Source organism: Oncorhynchus keta, chromosome 36 (assembly GCF_023373465.1).
Source record: "Oncorhynchus keta strain PuntledgeMale-10-30-2019 chromosome 36, Oket_V2, whole genome shotgun sequence".
NCBI classification, from domain to species: Eukaryota; Metazoa; Chordata; class Actinopteri; order Salmoniformes; family Salmonidae; genus Oncorhynchus; species Oncorhynchus keta.
In genome coordinates this window covers 14,196,561-14,213,760 of record NC_068456.1, presented here as the reverse complement: position 1 = coordinate 14,213,760, position 17,200 = coordinate 14,196,561, and the positions used below count along the sequence as shown (strand labels likewise).

The 17,200-nt window shown below is 41.0% G+C and overlaps 1 protein-coding gene across 1 annotated transcript in view; it reads left to right on the top strand.

Moving 5' to 3' along the window:
• Positions 1-17,200, top strand: part of rin2a (Ras and Rab interactor 2a) — a 56,875-nt gene that overhangs the window by 2,326 nt on the left and 37,349 nt on the right. Inside the window, 2 exon segments of the mRNA XM_035754294.2 lie at positions 6,320-6,352; positions 10,942-11,038. Of these exon segments, the coding sequence (XP_035610187.2) occupies positions 6,336-6,352; positions 10,942-11,038 (114 nt within the window). The 5' untranslated portion in view covers positions 6,320-6,335.

The following is a 17,200-nucleotide window of genomic DNA, read 5'->3' as shown; positions in this document are numbered from 1 at the left end:
TGGGGTTCTTCAGCTTGCAGGCGTCCCCCATTTTCCTCCAAACATAACAGTGGTCATTATGGCCAAACGGTTCTATTTTTCTTTCATCAGCCCAGAGGACATTTCTCCAAAAATTACGATCTTTGTCCCCATGTGCAGTTCCAAACCATAGTGTGGCTTTTTCATGGTGATTTTGGAGCAGTGGTTTCTTCCTTGCTGAGAGGCCTTTCAGGTCATGTTGATATAGGACTCATTTTACTGTGGATATAGATACTTTTGTACCTGTTTCCTCCAGCATCTTCACAAAGTCCTTTGCTGCTGTTCTGGGATTGATTTGCACCTTTCGCACCTAAGTACATTAATCTCTAGGAGACAGAACACGTCTCCTTCCTGAGGGGTATGACGGCTGTGTCGTCCAATGGTGTTTATCCTTGCTTACTATTGTTTGTACAGATGAACGCGGTACCTTCAAGCATTTGGAAATTACTCCCAAGGATGAACCAGACGTGTGGAGGTCTACAATTTATTTTCTGAGGTCTTGGCTGATTTCTTTTGATTTCCCCATGATGTCAAGCAAAGAGGCACTGAGTTTGAAAGTAGGCCTTGAAATACATCTACAAGTACACCTCCAATTGACTCAAATGATGTCAATTAGCCTATCAGAAGCTTCTAAAACCATAACATTATTTTCTGGAATTTTCCAAGCTGTCTAAAGGCACAGTCAACTTATTGTATATAAACTTCTGACCCACTGGAATTGTGATACAGAGAATAAGTTAAATAATCTGCCTGTAAACAATTGTTGGGAAAATTACTTGTCATGCACAAAGTAGATGTCCTAACCGATTTGTCAAAACTATAGTTTATTAACAAGAAATTTGTGGAGTGGTTGTTGCCAAAAGTTTTGAGAATTACACAAATATTAGTTTTCACAAAGTCTGCTGCTTCAGTTTGTATGATGTCAATTTGCATATACTCCAGAATGTTATGAAGAGTGCTCAGATGAATTGCAATTAATTGCAAAGTCCCTCTTTGCCATGCAAATGAACTGAATCCCCCCAAAAAACATTTTCACTGCATTTCAGCCCTGCCACAAAAGGACCAGCTGACATGTCAGTGATTCTCTCATTAACACAGGTATGAGTGTTGACGAGGACAAGGCTGGCGATCACTCTGTCATGCTGATTGAGTTTGAATAACAGACCAGAAGCTTCAAAGGGAAGGTGGTGCTTGGAATCAAGCAAAACCCCACAAATTCTGACAAACTCCAAGCATTGATTATGCATGAATGGGCTGGCATCAGTCAGGATGTGGCCCAGAAGTTAATTGACAGCATGTCAGGGCGAATATTTACTCTTTGCATCAACTTTATGTAACTGTCAATTAAAGCCTTTGACACTTATGAAATGCTTGTAATTATAATTCAGTATTCCATAGTAACATCTGATAATAATATCTAAACACACTGAGGCAACAGACTTTGTGAAAATTAATATTTGTGTCATTGTCAACTTTTGGCCACGACTGTATATCAATTTGCATTTGGTACCTTGGGGCAAGTGTTACTACCAACTCATTAAATCCCTGTTTCTCGACCTTGTAAATTGCGGCCATGTCTTTGCAAATGTAAGTTGTAACGGCAGCTGTTATCTCTTTCCATCTTTGTGATTCTTTGCCATATGGTGTGCCGCAGGAAAAGCCTCTTGCAACGTCTGAGTCGGGGGTTTGTTTTGAGCACTCAACTATACTTTTTGGGGTCTCATCCGTAGAATCTCTCCGTATTGTTTCACATGATTCTTGCGTAGGTGGTAAAGAGGTTAGTGGTGTTTGAGCCTGTTGTCGGGACCGGCCTGCGGCATATTTAGCAGAGGACGACTGTCTTGTCTGTCAGAATTTTCATACTCAAACCACATCCATGCGACGGAAGTAGCCCCTCTTTTAGGTACGAGCTCCGTGTCTCGTGCTCTGTGTCACTTTCACTCTCCACCTTTTTTTAGTTTTTTTTTTTTGCAAATTGCCATGTGGAAGAACACAACGTGTCGTCTAATTGACTAAAGATATTGCCGTAAAGAGTGATTTGTAACGCAACGAAATGAGCGATGGAGCATAATATGAAACGATAGACGTTTTTCTATCGTCGTGCGATATATATCGCCGTATCGCCCAGCCCTACTGTGGATGATTTATTAAACCACCCAGACAGACACATCAAAGATAGTGTCATCCTTCTGAGCTGCAGGACAGGTATGAAACTGCTCAGGGATATTACTCCAACACATGCATCTTGTATGCACCAAGGCACTAAAGTAATACTGCAAATGAATACACTGTTTGGCCTAAATGCAAAGTCTTATGTTTGGGTCAAACACAACACATCACTGCCTCCTTTTTTTTTTTTTTATCTATTTTTTATAAACATGCTTGAGATCGGCAAATACTGGGGAGTTTTTCAGGATAAAAATAAACAGGATGGATCTAAACACAGATGAAATCCTAGAAAACCATTCCTCTGGGAGAGGAATTAATCTCTCAGCAGGACAATAACTTACAACACAAGTCCAAATCTACACTGGAGTTGCTTACAAGAAGACAGAATTTTCCTGAGGGGCCAAGTTACAGTTGACTTAAATCTGATTGAAAATCTATGGCAAGACTTGAACATTGCTGTCTAACCATGTTCCTCCAACATAATGACAGAGCTTGACTTTATTTTATTTATTTTATTGTAATGAGCCAATATTGCACAATCCAGGTGTGTAAAGCTCTTATAGACAAAAATATTCACAGCTGTAATCGATAGCAAAGGTGTGTCTAACATGCATTGACTCAGGGAGCTGAATACTTATGCAGCAACTATATTTTAGATATACATTTTTTTTATGAATCTTTAAATTGTAGATTTTCTTCTTCCACTCTGACAGGGTATATTCTGTAGATTGTTGACAAAAAAAATAAATTAAATCTATTTGAATCCCACTTTAACACAAAATGTAAAGAAGTAGAAGACGTTTGCAATGCTGTGCAATTCACTCTCGGAGTATGGACTGTCATTAATGTGCTACAGTATAGGCCCTAAGCAAAGTTCAAAATGCTTGCCAAGCAAGGCAACAGGGGAATATTGTTTGAGTTGTTAAAGCAAGGTGTGCTGCAATCAACAAGTGTAAACTGTACATTGGAATATTGAAGTAAGCCTACTCTAGTGGGCCTGATAAGATATACGAAGACATAGCCCTCAGAAGGCTATAACCAACTTTTACTAATAATATCAATAGAATATCAATATTGTGTAATTATCCCAATTTATGCTCTCATCACCCTCTAAATTGCCCCTAAGTGATCAGCGGTGTGTTATTTCACCCTGTGAATTCAGAGAAAGTATGGAGAATACAAAGGAGTTATACAGGTGGAACAAAGCTCATTGTGACTCAGTACTGGAAGGTTTGCTTTCTGTTCAGCTGGGTGAGTCATAAGAGGGAGTCACAGATAGACCTTCACTTGAATGTGTGATCTAAGGAGCGGTTCCATTTCTAGAGGTTACTTCTGTTCTAGTGTTTAACGATTACAGTTTCTGATTACATCTTTTTTTTAATCCAGAGTTGGTAGCTGTCACCCTATAGATTTCCAAACTAGACTGAAAACCTGTTTTCATTATTTTTCCACAATCTTCTCAAATCTCTCACTTTCTCTGCAAAAGAGTAACTTTTTTTTGTCAATTACATACTTGCCAAGGTGCCAGTTTTCCAGTCTGCCCTAAAATATGTTAATATGCTTAAGCATAGCTTTGGGGGAAAAACAGACTGGTGTTGTTTTGTAAAACTTTCGTCACCGGTTAGGAATTTAAGAAGTGTGCTAAGACTGGCTGTTTGTTACTTAGAAAATAGTTTTTTTTACCCTCTCTCCTTTAGAGACTAGCAGGTTCCCTGTGTTCAAAGCTCCCTGCAGGGGCAATTTGTTTTAAATCATGTGTTGTCAAGGTTACAGTGTAGCTTAGGAGCAGATTGTGTGAGCCAAAGTGTATGCTCTCGGGTTTCCTCAATTGGCCAATGGCAAGGCAAAGTACATAACGTTTCAAATATTGGAATGCACTGAACATTTTACAAAAACATAAGGTTTGGTAACATAATTACGGTTTCCAAACTTTGTATGTGCACAGAGACTTTGCATCTGCAGTTTTTTCAGCAAATTGTTTTTTGTAATTTGTTCAAAGTAGTCGTTGTGCATAGAGTTGTGTGTTTTTTGTTTTGGCATACATTTTTAAAGTGAAAAATGTGAGTGTAAATCCATTACCGTGGAATTGCCCAACTGCATAACATAGCCAGCTGTCTCCACACATTGTTCCTGTCACTGTTGCCCTATAACATTCTGACATATCTGCCCCTGGAACAGTTATTAGTGGTTATCTCTTCCCCAAAACAGGCCACATAAAAAGGCACACTCAGCCCCATATTACCCTCTACAGCAGTATTTCTCCCTATCACCATAGTGTAACTGGCTGTAGCTTTCTTTCCCTGGTCTAGCAGACCCCCCCAATCAGTCTGCTGTGTTTGTGTGCAGGTCACCAATAGAGAAGTGTGTTTGTCATCACTTGAGACTCCAACCACAGACACCCTAGGATATACTTTACAAAACACACGCTTTATGAGAGACTCGGTCAAGAGTTGGAGTTTCTCAAGTTAGGATTCAGCCCTGAGAGAGGAAGAACGTTTCAACTTCTGTCATTCGGAGTTTGGTTTAAAGCCTACCATAACAAGCCGTGGCAACACTCACAGCTCATAAACCTGTGGTCTTTCACCTCACACATCTGTCTGCTTGCCCCAACTAAATAGTACTGTAAATGTGCCAGTGCAGGAAATATGTTGCTATCAGAGCAAGAAAACCAGTCTGTTCACATTAGTTTGGGGTGTGGGTTGTTGGGGTGTGAGGAGAAGAGGGGTGGCGGGAGTTGAGATTTTAGGGTGTTACATGGGATGCTCTGATGGCTGAAAGAGTCATCAGAACTTTAGAACCGCGGGGGGCTCTTCCTGATAGCTACAAATCCTAAGCTTTTGCGTCTACTCTCTGAAGGAAAAGACTACTCTGTTGAATTTCAGTGGAGAATGGTGCTCGTCTAGTTCGGTCAACGCTGAATCAATGTCTGCAAGATCACATAATGATAGTATTCTACATAACAGAACCAAATTAAATAGCCTAGTATAGTGTTACTGTCATTTTTCTCATGTGTTCAAAACTCAACAGCTCGCACCACTAGACAAAATGTATTTTGATTGAAAGAAAACAGTTATGCTACAGTCTGCTTTAAAAGTGTGTGTGTATGTGTCTGCAAATATATACAGTACCAGTCAAAGGTTTGGACACCTACTCATTCAAGGGTTTTTCTATATTTTTACTATTTTCTACATTGTAGAATAATAGTGAAGACATCACAACTATGAAATAACACATGGAATTGTGAAGTAACCAAAAAAATGTTGAACAAATCAAAATACATTTTAGATTCTTCAAAGTAGCCAACATTTGCGTTGATGACAGCTTTGCACGCTCTTGGCATTTTCTCAACCAGCTTCGCCTGGAATGCTTTTTATTCTTGGTAAGCAACTCCAGTGTAGATTTGGCCTTGTGTTTTAGGTTATTGTCTTGCTGCAAGGTCAATATATCTCCCAGTGTCTGGTGGAAAGCAGACTGAACCCGGTTTTCCTCTAGGATTTTGCCTGTGCTTAGCTCCATTTGGTTAATTTTTTTATCCTGATAAACTCCCCAGCCCTTAAGGATTAAAAGCATGCCCATAACATGGGTGGTAGGGTAGGTAGCCTAGGCGTTGGGCCAGTAACCGAAAGGTCGCTGGTTCGAATCCCCCGAGCCGTCGAAGTTAAAAATCTGTCTGGATAAAAGTGTCTGCTAAATTACTAAAATACTCAGTAATTTGTTGTATTGGGTACGCCCCAAACATATCACTTCGTATTCAGAATGAAACGTGAATTGCTTTGTCACATTTTTTGCTGTTTTCCTTTAGTACCTTATTACAAACAGGATGCATGTTTTGGAATATGTATTTTTATTCTGTACAGGTTTCCTTTTCGCTCTGTCAATTAGATTAGAATTGTGGAGTAACTACAATGTTGTTGATCCATCCTTCCATTAGCCTCATGGTGAAATTCCTGAATGGTTTCCTTCCTCTCCGGCAACTGTATTGATACACCATCCAAAGTGTAATCAGTCCATTTAATTCATTTGTAAAAAAAAAAAAAAAATTGCCGAAAGTTATTCCACTTTGAAAATATTGGGTATTGTGTGTAGGCTATAGTGACAAAAAACATCTAAATTCAATACTTTTTTTCCCCAGGCTGTAATGCAACAAAATGTGGAAAAAGTCAAGGTGTGTGAATTATTTCTGCAGGCACTGTACATCTCAATGATGAAGAAAAGACAGCACCAACACACACTATCACATTATCAACCATATCGCTGACATGTTGTTCATTATTCCATTTTCTTATTCTTCCTAAATATTTTACATGAAATATTTAACTTGTTCAGTCACAATTACTTCAAAAATACAAATAAGCTCATAACATCAACACAAGGTATAATCAAAAGACAATATTTTCAAATGTTTAACATGTATGAAATGTCCATTTATAGATTTACACAAAATATATTTAATGTTGTAGAATTGAGACCGAACTCAACCAAAGCCGTGAAAACAAAAATACACCTCAGTGATAAAGGAAAGGCACAGCACCAACTGTGTGCATTTGCTTTTGTGCTGTGAGTCTTTATCATTGAGATGTCTGTTTTGGTTTGAGTTCTGTCTCAAGGTTAGATTATGACTAGTCTTGGTAATCCCTCGACCTTGGAGCAACAGCACAAGGTCTGGAGAGGATGTTGGATTCTCTTGGGAGGCTTCAAACGACTTGCTACCAATTTTGTGTCTGGTGGTAGGCTAATGTTTACGGCAGGACATGAACTGAAAGGCTCTGGACTGATTTCGTGCGCGAGTGTCATTTCCGCCTCCGGTCCAGCCGATGCATTATGGTGGGCGACCTGTCTGGTCAGTCTATGACTGGCAGAAAAATTAAGGTTATGATGGCCTCCCCTTTAATTGTGGTGCTTACTTTTCCAATCAAGGCAGGCGTACTATTAAAGAAAATGGAAGGATGAGCGTCTTGATTTAAAAAGCCTTTGTCTTGGCATTCCTGTAGAAGGCATTCTTTAAAAAAAAAATGCATATTTATACTGAAATGCCAAGACAATAAACGCCTAGCGAAAATTATAATAAACAAAACCTTAAACAGATAAATGTAATATTACAACAGTAAAACATTGAATCCAGTGACAGCCAGGAGGAAAGGTGGAGGAATCACATGGTAGGACATCAGAGTGGATGGAGAATAGATGTATCCCTGAGTATGGTGGAATCAGAGGAAGCAGCCAGGTGGGGGATAGTGAGACAGGAAGGGTGATATGGAAGCAAGGATACAGACAAAACGTCAATGAAAAAGACTAAACAATAGATAATACACAGATGCGCATTCTGACTGAGTGACCACTAACTCATCTGCATGTTTTAAGAACACACTCATACTCTAGACTCTTGATCTGGAGATGTTGTGCTTTCTACAAACGTGCGCAGACATTTTTAAGGAATTTAAAAAAAAACATGTTTTTCAGATTGAGTATTATCTGATCTGACTATCAACTGTCAATTTACGGATACGATTACGAGTATGGCCAGATCCGCACAACCCCCTTACGGATCATATAGACTAGCTGTTCCCAAACTTTTTATAGTCCCGTACCCCTTCAAACATTCAACCTCCAGCTGCGTACCCCCTCTAGCATCAGGGTCAGCGCACTCTCAAATGTTGTTTTTTGCCACCATTGTAAGCCTGCCCCACACACTATACGATGCATTTATTAAACATAAGAATGTGTGAGTTTGTCACAACACGGCTCTTGGGAAGTGACAATAAGCTCTTATAGGACCAGGGCACTAATAATAATAAATCATTTAGCTCTTTATTTAAACAACTTACATATTCACAATTTTTGATGAACAAATAAGGTTTTATAACTCCACAGGTTAATGAGAAGTGTGTGCTTGAAAGGATGCTCATAACTCTGCAATGTTGGGTTGTATTGGAGAGAGTCTTTCTTGAATCATTTTCCACACAGTCGGTGCCTGTATTTAGCTTTCATGCTAGTGAGGGCCAAGAATCCACTCTCACATAGGTACTGTGGTTGCAAAGGGCATCAGTATCTTAAAAGTGCGATTTGCCAAGGCAGGATACTCTGACCGTAGTCCAAACCGGAAATCTGGCAGTGGCTTCTGATTTTAAATGACATTTTCACAGAACCGCTTGTTGAAATTTCGATGAGGCTCTCTTGTTCAGATAACTGTAAGTGGACTGGTGGCAGGGCATGAAAGGGATAACGAATCCAGTTTTGGGAAAGTACCTGCGTATTTGCGCACCCAACTCACTCCGGTGCTTCGCTATATCACATTTGACATTGTCCGTAAGCTTGAGTTCATTTGCACCCAAAATCATACAATGATGGAAAGACTTGTGTTGTCCTTGTTAATGCAGACAGAGAAGAGCTCCAGCTTCTTAATCATAGCCTCAATTATTTCCACACTGAATATAAACTCAGCAAAAAAACAAATGTCCTCTCACTGTCAACTGTGTTAATTTTCAGCAAACTTAACGTGGAAATATTTGTATGAACATAGCAAGATTCAACAACTGAGACACAAACTGAACAGGTTCCACACACATGTGACTAACAGAAATTGAAAAATGGGCCCTGAACAAAGGGGTTCAAAATCAAAAGCAAATCCGTATCTGAACGAGGATGTCTTCCCTGTAACACGCAGCGTTGAGATTGCCTGCAATGACAACAAGCTCAGTCCGATGATGCTGTGACACACCGCCCCAGACCATGACGGACCTTCCACCTCCAAATCGATCCCGCTCCAGAGTACAGGCCTCGGTGTAACGTTCATTCCTTAAACGAGAATCCGACAATCACCTGTGGTGAGACAAAATCGTGACTCATCAATGAAGAGCACTTTTTGCCAGTCCTGTGGTTCAGCGACAGTGGGTTTGTGTCCATAGGCAATGTTGTTGCCGGTGAGGACCTGCCTTACAACAGGCTTACAAGCCCTCGGTCCAGCCTCTCTGAGTATTGCGGACAGTCTGAGCACTGATGAAGTGATTGTGCGTTCCTGGTGTAACTTAGGCAGTCGTTGTTGCCATCCTGTACCTGTCCCACAGGTGTGATGTTTGGATGCACCGATCCTGTGCAGATGTTGTTACATGTGCTCTGCCACTGTGAGGACGGACCGCTGATCGTCCTGTCTCCCTTGCCTTTCGAGCAAAGGGTTTGTTTTCATGGATTTAGTGCTCAGTAATTGCACTCAAATCATAAAAAGGAAAAAACAAGAAGCCTGCGATGCAATAATAGAGCTGCAAGTGTAACCTTCTGATTCTTACTCCTAACCAAGGCAACCAGTCAGCAGGCACAAACATGATGGTACTGGAGCTCATGTCATTATTTTTTTCTGCGATGATGGAGCACAAAAGATACAGGGCTCGATATTAATGCATGTCCACTTGCCCAGGACAAGTAAAAAATGTAAGGTAAAATAATCACACATGACAATATCAAACTCCAATCAGAATTGGATCATGTCCTATGGATGTGATGTATTGCTGTTCTCCCAATTTCTGCAGAGCGCATCGAGGAGGACTGTAGGCTATTGCATCGACAGGCAGGAGCAGTCTTTCAATCATCGCCAGTTGCGAGCTTTTGCGATCACGTTATACATTATTGCACACAGTGAGTGCATGCAACTTAGTATATGACTTGTTAAGCACATTTTTACTCCTGAACTTTTTTAGGCTTGCCTTAACAAAGGGGTTGAATACTTATTGACGCAAGACATTTAAGTGTAAAATAATTCCACTTTCACATTATGGGGTATTTTGTGTAGACACTTTTTTCCCCCTCAATTTAATCCTTTTTAAATTCAGGCTGTAACATGTCAAAATGTGTAAAAAGTCTAGAGGTGTGAATACTATCTGAAGGTACTATATGTGATCTATCCCAATGTAATCAAGGTTTGAAATAATTCTGTTCTGTCAAATACTATATCTGGAAAAATCTGCTCATAACTGAATTTAATTGGGGACGCCTGAACTAGACAGTACTGGAGGGCGGACACTAGCCTAACTGGATTTAAAATGTCAGGACAGGCCTGATGGAAAAAGCAAATTTACGGTAAACATTCCAAATGTCGACAAAACAAAATACGCTAGGGTGCGATCTTTTTGTATCGTTAAAATAAATAGTGCGAGAAATCGCAATAGAAACATTGATATAATAACCATCATATCGAAGTAAACTTGGAGTCATGTGATAAGATGTTATGTGCTTCTCCCACTACGACTCGGGAAAGCGTGCCGTTTTTTATTAGGCTACAGATGAAATACGTTATGATGAACTTCACTGGGTGGTGAACGTGCACGGTGATGAGCTTGATGCTGCTTTCCAATAAATATCCAGGGTCTAATTCTGGTCACATGACGATCGATGCTTGGCTGTCGTTTGACAATTAAAAATAATCTCGGTATTTTGTCCGTACTCTCATCATGTAGGGGATAACTGCACTGCAGCTGTGAGCTGTTGGCTATATAGGGCACACACTCTATTTAACGCAACATTTTTACAGACAAAAACCACCAGTAGAGTTGATATTGCGATGGAAACTTAACTTAAAAAATACAAGTTTAAAAATATCTTTACATGCACTACGTCATCACGTGCATCCGTTTATCCGCAACACGTCAGTTTGGTGTAAACACCCCGCTGGAGGGGAAATGCATATTTGAAATGATTTGAATGAAAATCTGTTGTCAATTGTATGGAAACAAACCCAGCTAATGACATTTTCCTCCCCCACAGAAACAAACACAGGTACGACGAAGGACAGGAGGATAGCATGTCAACAAGCACACTCATCCAACCCAGCCTCAGGGAGAAGAAAGGCAGCTTCTTCAAGGTATGGAGGGAGAGAAGATGAACAAAGAAGAAGATTAGGAGGGGGGGTAGATAGGAGGCACCTTCCTGAAACTCCTTTTGGTTTGTTTTTGTTCTGTCCTTTAACGGCCTGTTCTAGTTGTTTTATCAAGTTACTCAGTTGATACTTTTTTGAGAGGAAGTTTGGGTTAGTTTTGTTAACATTAATCAGTCCCCATATTCTTTCTTTTTCTCCTCTCAATGTCCATGCATCAGATTTATAAATACCCTCCATATGAAATGTGATGTCATAGGCTGAAGTGATTTAGTTGTAGTTTAGCACGCCATACCATAGAGTCACGAACCCACAGCTCAGAGACTAATCTCTCTGTAGTAATGACATCTACCACATTTAAGCTGTGAACTCAGTGAGAAGCTCCTCTTTCAATAAATCTGGTGGTTATGTGCTGGGAACTTGCTGAGACTTTAGCTAGTGAGTCTTTTTAGCCTAAAAATGCTTCAGGAGGTCAAAGGCCTACTCAAGGACCCATATCCCCAGCCAGGCATATATTATGGCTGGCTGTTAACTGTGTAAATCCTGCTATCTCACTCGGGGGAGAAAGAGTAATTTATAGACCTACACACTGCACCACCACACCACACCCCTCATTGCTGTGAAAAGGGTTAGAAGATATACTGATTTCAATAAACACTATAGAACTTCACTCTGAATGGGAGAGTAAGAGGTTTACTCTCTTTTGAACTGTTGTGTTCCATAGAACACAACCACTCTATTTTTATACCAGTTCATTTCTTTGAAGCCATTAATTTCATATAGTAAATCAAAGGCTTCATTCATGTGGTTGTGGCGTTCAATAGGAAATACAGTAAGGCTGCTGTAACAGCCTGTCGTACATGTGATGCTTTAGCAGGGAAGGAGGGAAGAATGGAAAGGGGATGAGGGGTAAATGACAAAGAAATAAAGGGGAGATAATTAGAATTGCCCTAGCCAGACTATATTAAGTGCTGCCCTTCCACATATTAGCCTACTTAAGGCATCTGCATGCTAGGTTTGGTTTGCTCCTAGCAGAACTCGGCAAGGCGAAGTGAATATCTGTGCCTTGAATACTCCCTTAAAATACCTTTTTGTTTGAAAAGCGAGAAAAAAGCGGCAAAGGTACTTGTCCCTCGAGACGCCGTAGCCAGTATACATTTCCTCAAAATAATCTGAATTCATCTAAAATAACTACAGAAATAGAGTTCATTTTTCCAAGGATATCTTAGTTTGTGGTGCAGTATTTATCAAGAGAAAAAATGTGCATGAAAACCAGTCGTCTCTCGTTGAATGACGACAAACACTTAATGGAAGAATCCCTACTGTTGACAAATCAGACGAAGGGGCGTAGACTTTAGCTACAGGATTTCGGCTAGCCTCAGCGAACAAATGTTGTCATAATATATGCAAGAACTGTTTCAGACCAGAAGCATGGGGACACCTTTAATCATTGCTTTGAACTGCTGAATGCTCTGTACTTGTGGCAGTTGTTACGAAACCAATAACTAGCCTGATAAAATTGTTGCACTCGCTAGGGGTCTTAGACCTAGTTAGCTGGTCTGTAACCTGATATAAGATGGGTGTCTATGTGAGAAATCAGCAGAATTCACCTAGGTGTTGAATGTAGATGTGCACCAGGGAGAGCGCAACCATACCTTGGTCCAGTGCCAACTACACTATACATACAAAAGTATGCGGACATCCCTTCAAATTAGTGGATTCTGCTATTCCAGCCACACAAATTGCTGACAGGTGTATAAAATTGAGCACACAGCCTTGCAATCTCCATAGACAAACATTGGCAGTAGAATAGCCTTACTGAAGAGATCAGTGACTTTCAACGTGGCACCGTCATGGGATGCCACCTTTCTAACAAATCAGTTCGTCAGATTTCTGTCCTGCTGGAGCTGCCCTGCTCAACTGTAAGTGCTGTTATTGTGACGTGGAACAACAATGGCTCAACCGCAAAGTTGTAGGCCACATCGCAAAGCGGTAGGCCACACAAGCTCACAGAACGGGACCGCTGAGTGCTTAAAAACCATATGTCCTTGGTTTGAACACTCACTGCAGAGCAGGAGCAACCTCTGGAAGCAAGGTCTGCACAATAACTGTTCGCCGGGAGCTTCATGAAATGGGTTTCCATGGCCGAGCAGGAGCCTAAGACCACCATGTGCAATGCCAAGTGCCGGTTGGAGTGGTGTAAAACTCGCCAACATTGTACTCTGGAGCAGTGGAAACGCATTCTCTGGAGTGATGAATCACACTTCACCATCGGTCAGTCCAACGGATAAAAGTCTGGGTTTGGCGGATGCCAGGAGAACGCTACCTGCCCGAATACATGGTGTCAACTGTAAAGTTTGGTGTAGGAGGTATAATGGTCTGGGACTGGTTCATAGTTCCAGTTGTATTTTAATTTGAGTTCACCTTTTATTTAACCAGGTAGGCCAGTTGAGAACAAGTTCTCATTTACAACTGCAACCTGGCCAAGATAAAGCAAAGCAGTGCGATTTAAAAACAACAGTTACACATGGGATAAACAAACGTGCAGTCAATAACACAGTAGAGAAATATATATACAGTGTGTGTGCAAATGTAGTAAGATTAGGGAGGTAAGGTAATAAATAGGCCATAGTGGCGAAATAATAACAATTTAGCATTAACACTTGAGTGATAGATGTGCAGATGGTGACGTGCAAGTACAGATACTGGGGTGCAAAAGAGCAAAAAAACGAACAATATGGGGACAAGGCAGTTGGGTGGGCTATTTACAGATGGGCTGTGTACGGGTGCAGTGATATACAGCGGGGCAAAAAAGTATTTAGTCAGCCACCAATTGTGCAAGTTCTCCCACTTAAAAAGATGAGAGGCCTGTAAATTTCATCATAGGTACACTTCAACTATGACAGACAAAATGAGGGGGAAAATTCAGAAAATCACATTGTAGGATTTTTAATGAATTTATTTGCAAATTATGGTGGACAATAAGTATTTGGTCACCTACAAACAAGCAAGATTTCTGGCTCTCACAGACCTGTAACCTCTTCTTTAAGAGGCTCCTCTGCCCTCCACTCGTTACCTGTATTAATGGCACCTGTTTGAACTTGTTATCAGTATAAAAGACACCTGTCCACAACTTCAAATAGTCACACTCCAAACTCCACTATGGCCACGACCAAAGAGCTGTCAAAGGACACCAGAAACAAAATTGTAGACCTGCACCAGGCTGGGAAGACTGAATCTGCAATAGGTAAGCAGCTTGGTTTGAAGAAATCAACGGTGGGAGAAATTATTAGGAAATGAAAGACATACAAGACGAGGGCCAGCCAACAAAAGCATACATGTCGCAGTGGTGGGTAGTATATGTGGCTTTGGTGACAAAACAGATGGCACTGTGATAGACTATATCCAATTTGCTGAGTAGATTGTTGGAGGCTATTTTTTTTAAATGACTTAGCCGAAGTCTATGATTGGTAGGATAGTCTGTTTTATGAGGGTATGTTTGGCAGGATGAGTGAAGGAGGCTTTGTTGCGGAATTTACATTTTGGATTGGAGATGCTTAATGTGAGTTTGGAAGGAGATTTTACAGTCTAACCAGATACCTAAGAATATGTGGACAACTACAAATACCAAGTCAGAATCGTCCAGAATAGTGATGCTAGTCGTGCCGGTCGGGAGCGGGCAGCGATCGGTTGAAGAGCATGCGCCACTGAAGAAGTGTTGTGTAGCATTGAAGCTCGTTTGGAGGTTAGTTAAGTGTCCATAGAAGGGCCAGAAGTATACAGAATGGTGTTGTCTGCGTAGAGGTGGATCAGTGAATCACCAGCAGCAAGAGCAACATCATTGATGTATACAGGGAAAAGAGTCGGCCTGAGTATACCTGCGGCACCCCCATAGACTGCCAGAGGTCCGGACAACAGGCCCTCCGATTTTACACATGGAACTCGGTCTTAGAAGTAGTTGGTGAACCAGGCGAGGCAGTCATTTGAGAAACCAAGGCTATTGAGTCTGCGATTGACAGAGTCGAAAGCCTTGGCCAGGTTGATGAAGACTGCTGCACAGTACTGTCTTTTATCGATGGTGGTTATGATATCGTTTAGGACCTTGAGCGTGGCTGAGGTGCACCCATGACCAGATCAGAAACCAGATTGCATAGCGGAGAAGGCATGGTGGGATTCGAAATGGTCGTTGATCTGTTTGTTAACCTGGGCTGTATCACAACCGGCCGAGATCGGGAGTCCCATAGGGCAGCGCACAATTGGCCCAGCGGGTTAGGGGAGGGTTTGGCCGGGGTGGGCTTTACTTGGCTCATAGTGCTCTAGCTACACCTGTGGCGGGTTGGGCGTTTGCGGTCTGACCTCGTCGTCAGGTGAGCGATGTTTCCTCCGGCACATTGGTGTGGCTGGCTTCCGGGTTAAGTGAGCGTGGTTTGGCTGGTCATGTTTTGGAGAGCACATGACTCGACCTTCTCCTCCTGAGCTCGCTGGGGAGTTGCAGCGATGAAACAAGATTGAAAAAGGGGGTAAATACAAACTTTTTTTTTTAAATAAAAGAAACCATCACCCGATCCCTCTTTCAAACTATAAACCGGAATCCCTTTCTTTTCTTTCCAAAACACTTGAGCATGCCGTCTCTGACCAACTATCTCGTTCTCTCTCAGAATGATCTTCATGACCCTAATCAGTCAGGCTTCAAGACGGGTCAGTCAACTGAGACTGCTCTACTCTGTCACGGAGGATCTCCGCTCTGCCAAAGCTGACTCTCTCCTCTGTTCTCATCTTCATAGATTTATCCCTCTTTTCTCTATACACCAAGTCACTCGGCTCTGTCATGTTCTCTCATGGTCTCTCCTATCATTGCTATGCAGATGACACGCAACTACTTTTTTCCTTCGCCCCTTCTTCAGTCTAAACCCACTGCAAGATCATGGTGCTTACCTACGGAGCAGCAATGTGAACTGCCCCTTCCTACATTTAGGCAATGCTCAAACCCTACATCCCAACCTGAGCACTCCATTCTGCCACCTCTGGAACTGTTGGCCATCCCACCCTTATGGGAAGTCAGCTCCTGCTCAGCCCAGTCGAGGCTCTTCTCTGTCTAGGCACCTCAGTTCTGGAACCAGCCTCCCCTTAATGCTACGAAGGAGGAGTCCCTGCCCATGTTCCGAAAACATCTGAAAACCTACCTCTTCAGAAGAGTATCACATAAGACATGTGCCCCCCACACAAAAAATGTATTTAAAAAATAATAATAAAAACCTTGCACTTGTCTTTTCGTACTGTCACTGACATTGCTGTACTTACTACAACAGTGAAATAAGTGGTGGTTTCATCTAGCTATCTTAAGATGAATACACTAACTGTAAGTCGCTCTGGGTAAGCGCGTCCTGCTAAATTATTAAAATGTAATAGAGAGGAGGATGAAAAGGAAAGTGGGGAAAAAAGAGAAGTGTCACTAGGTCCACTCCAGACTGAAATTCCAGGAATCTGTCTGACTTCAACCTGAGTCTTATCAGTCCAGTCATAAATCAGTTCCTGTTCATGTGGCTTACCAGACCAAGGGAAAGATGAAAGGCTATATACTCTATACTTTGGACAGTGAAGCTAACATTTTAATTTTGGCTCTGTACTCCAGCATTTTGGTTATAAGATCAAATGATTACTATAAGGTGATAGGACAGAATGTCACTTTTTATTTGAGGGTATTTTCATACAGATCTGTTTGTAGAAATCATATGTTTTTGGACAAATTCACTTAGTGTATTCAATTAGTCTAAAGTTTAGTATTTGTTTCATATCCCTTGCATGTAATGACTGCATCACGGTTGTGAGTCATTGGGTCCATTAAAAAATATATATATATATATAATAAATAAAATAAATTAAAAAAAAATATATATATATATATATACTGCTCAAAAAAATAAAGGGAACACTAAAATAACACATCCTAGATCTGAATGAAATATTCTTATTAAATACTGTTTTCTTTTCATAGTTGAATGTGCTGACAACAAAATCACACGTACATTTGATTTTGATTGATAATTTATCAACCCATGGAGGTCTGGATTTGGAGTCACTCAAAATTAAAGTGGAAAACCACACTACAGGATGATCCAACTTTGATATAATGTCCTTAAAACAAGTCTA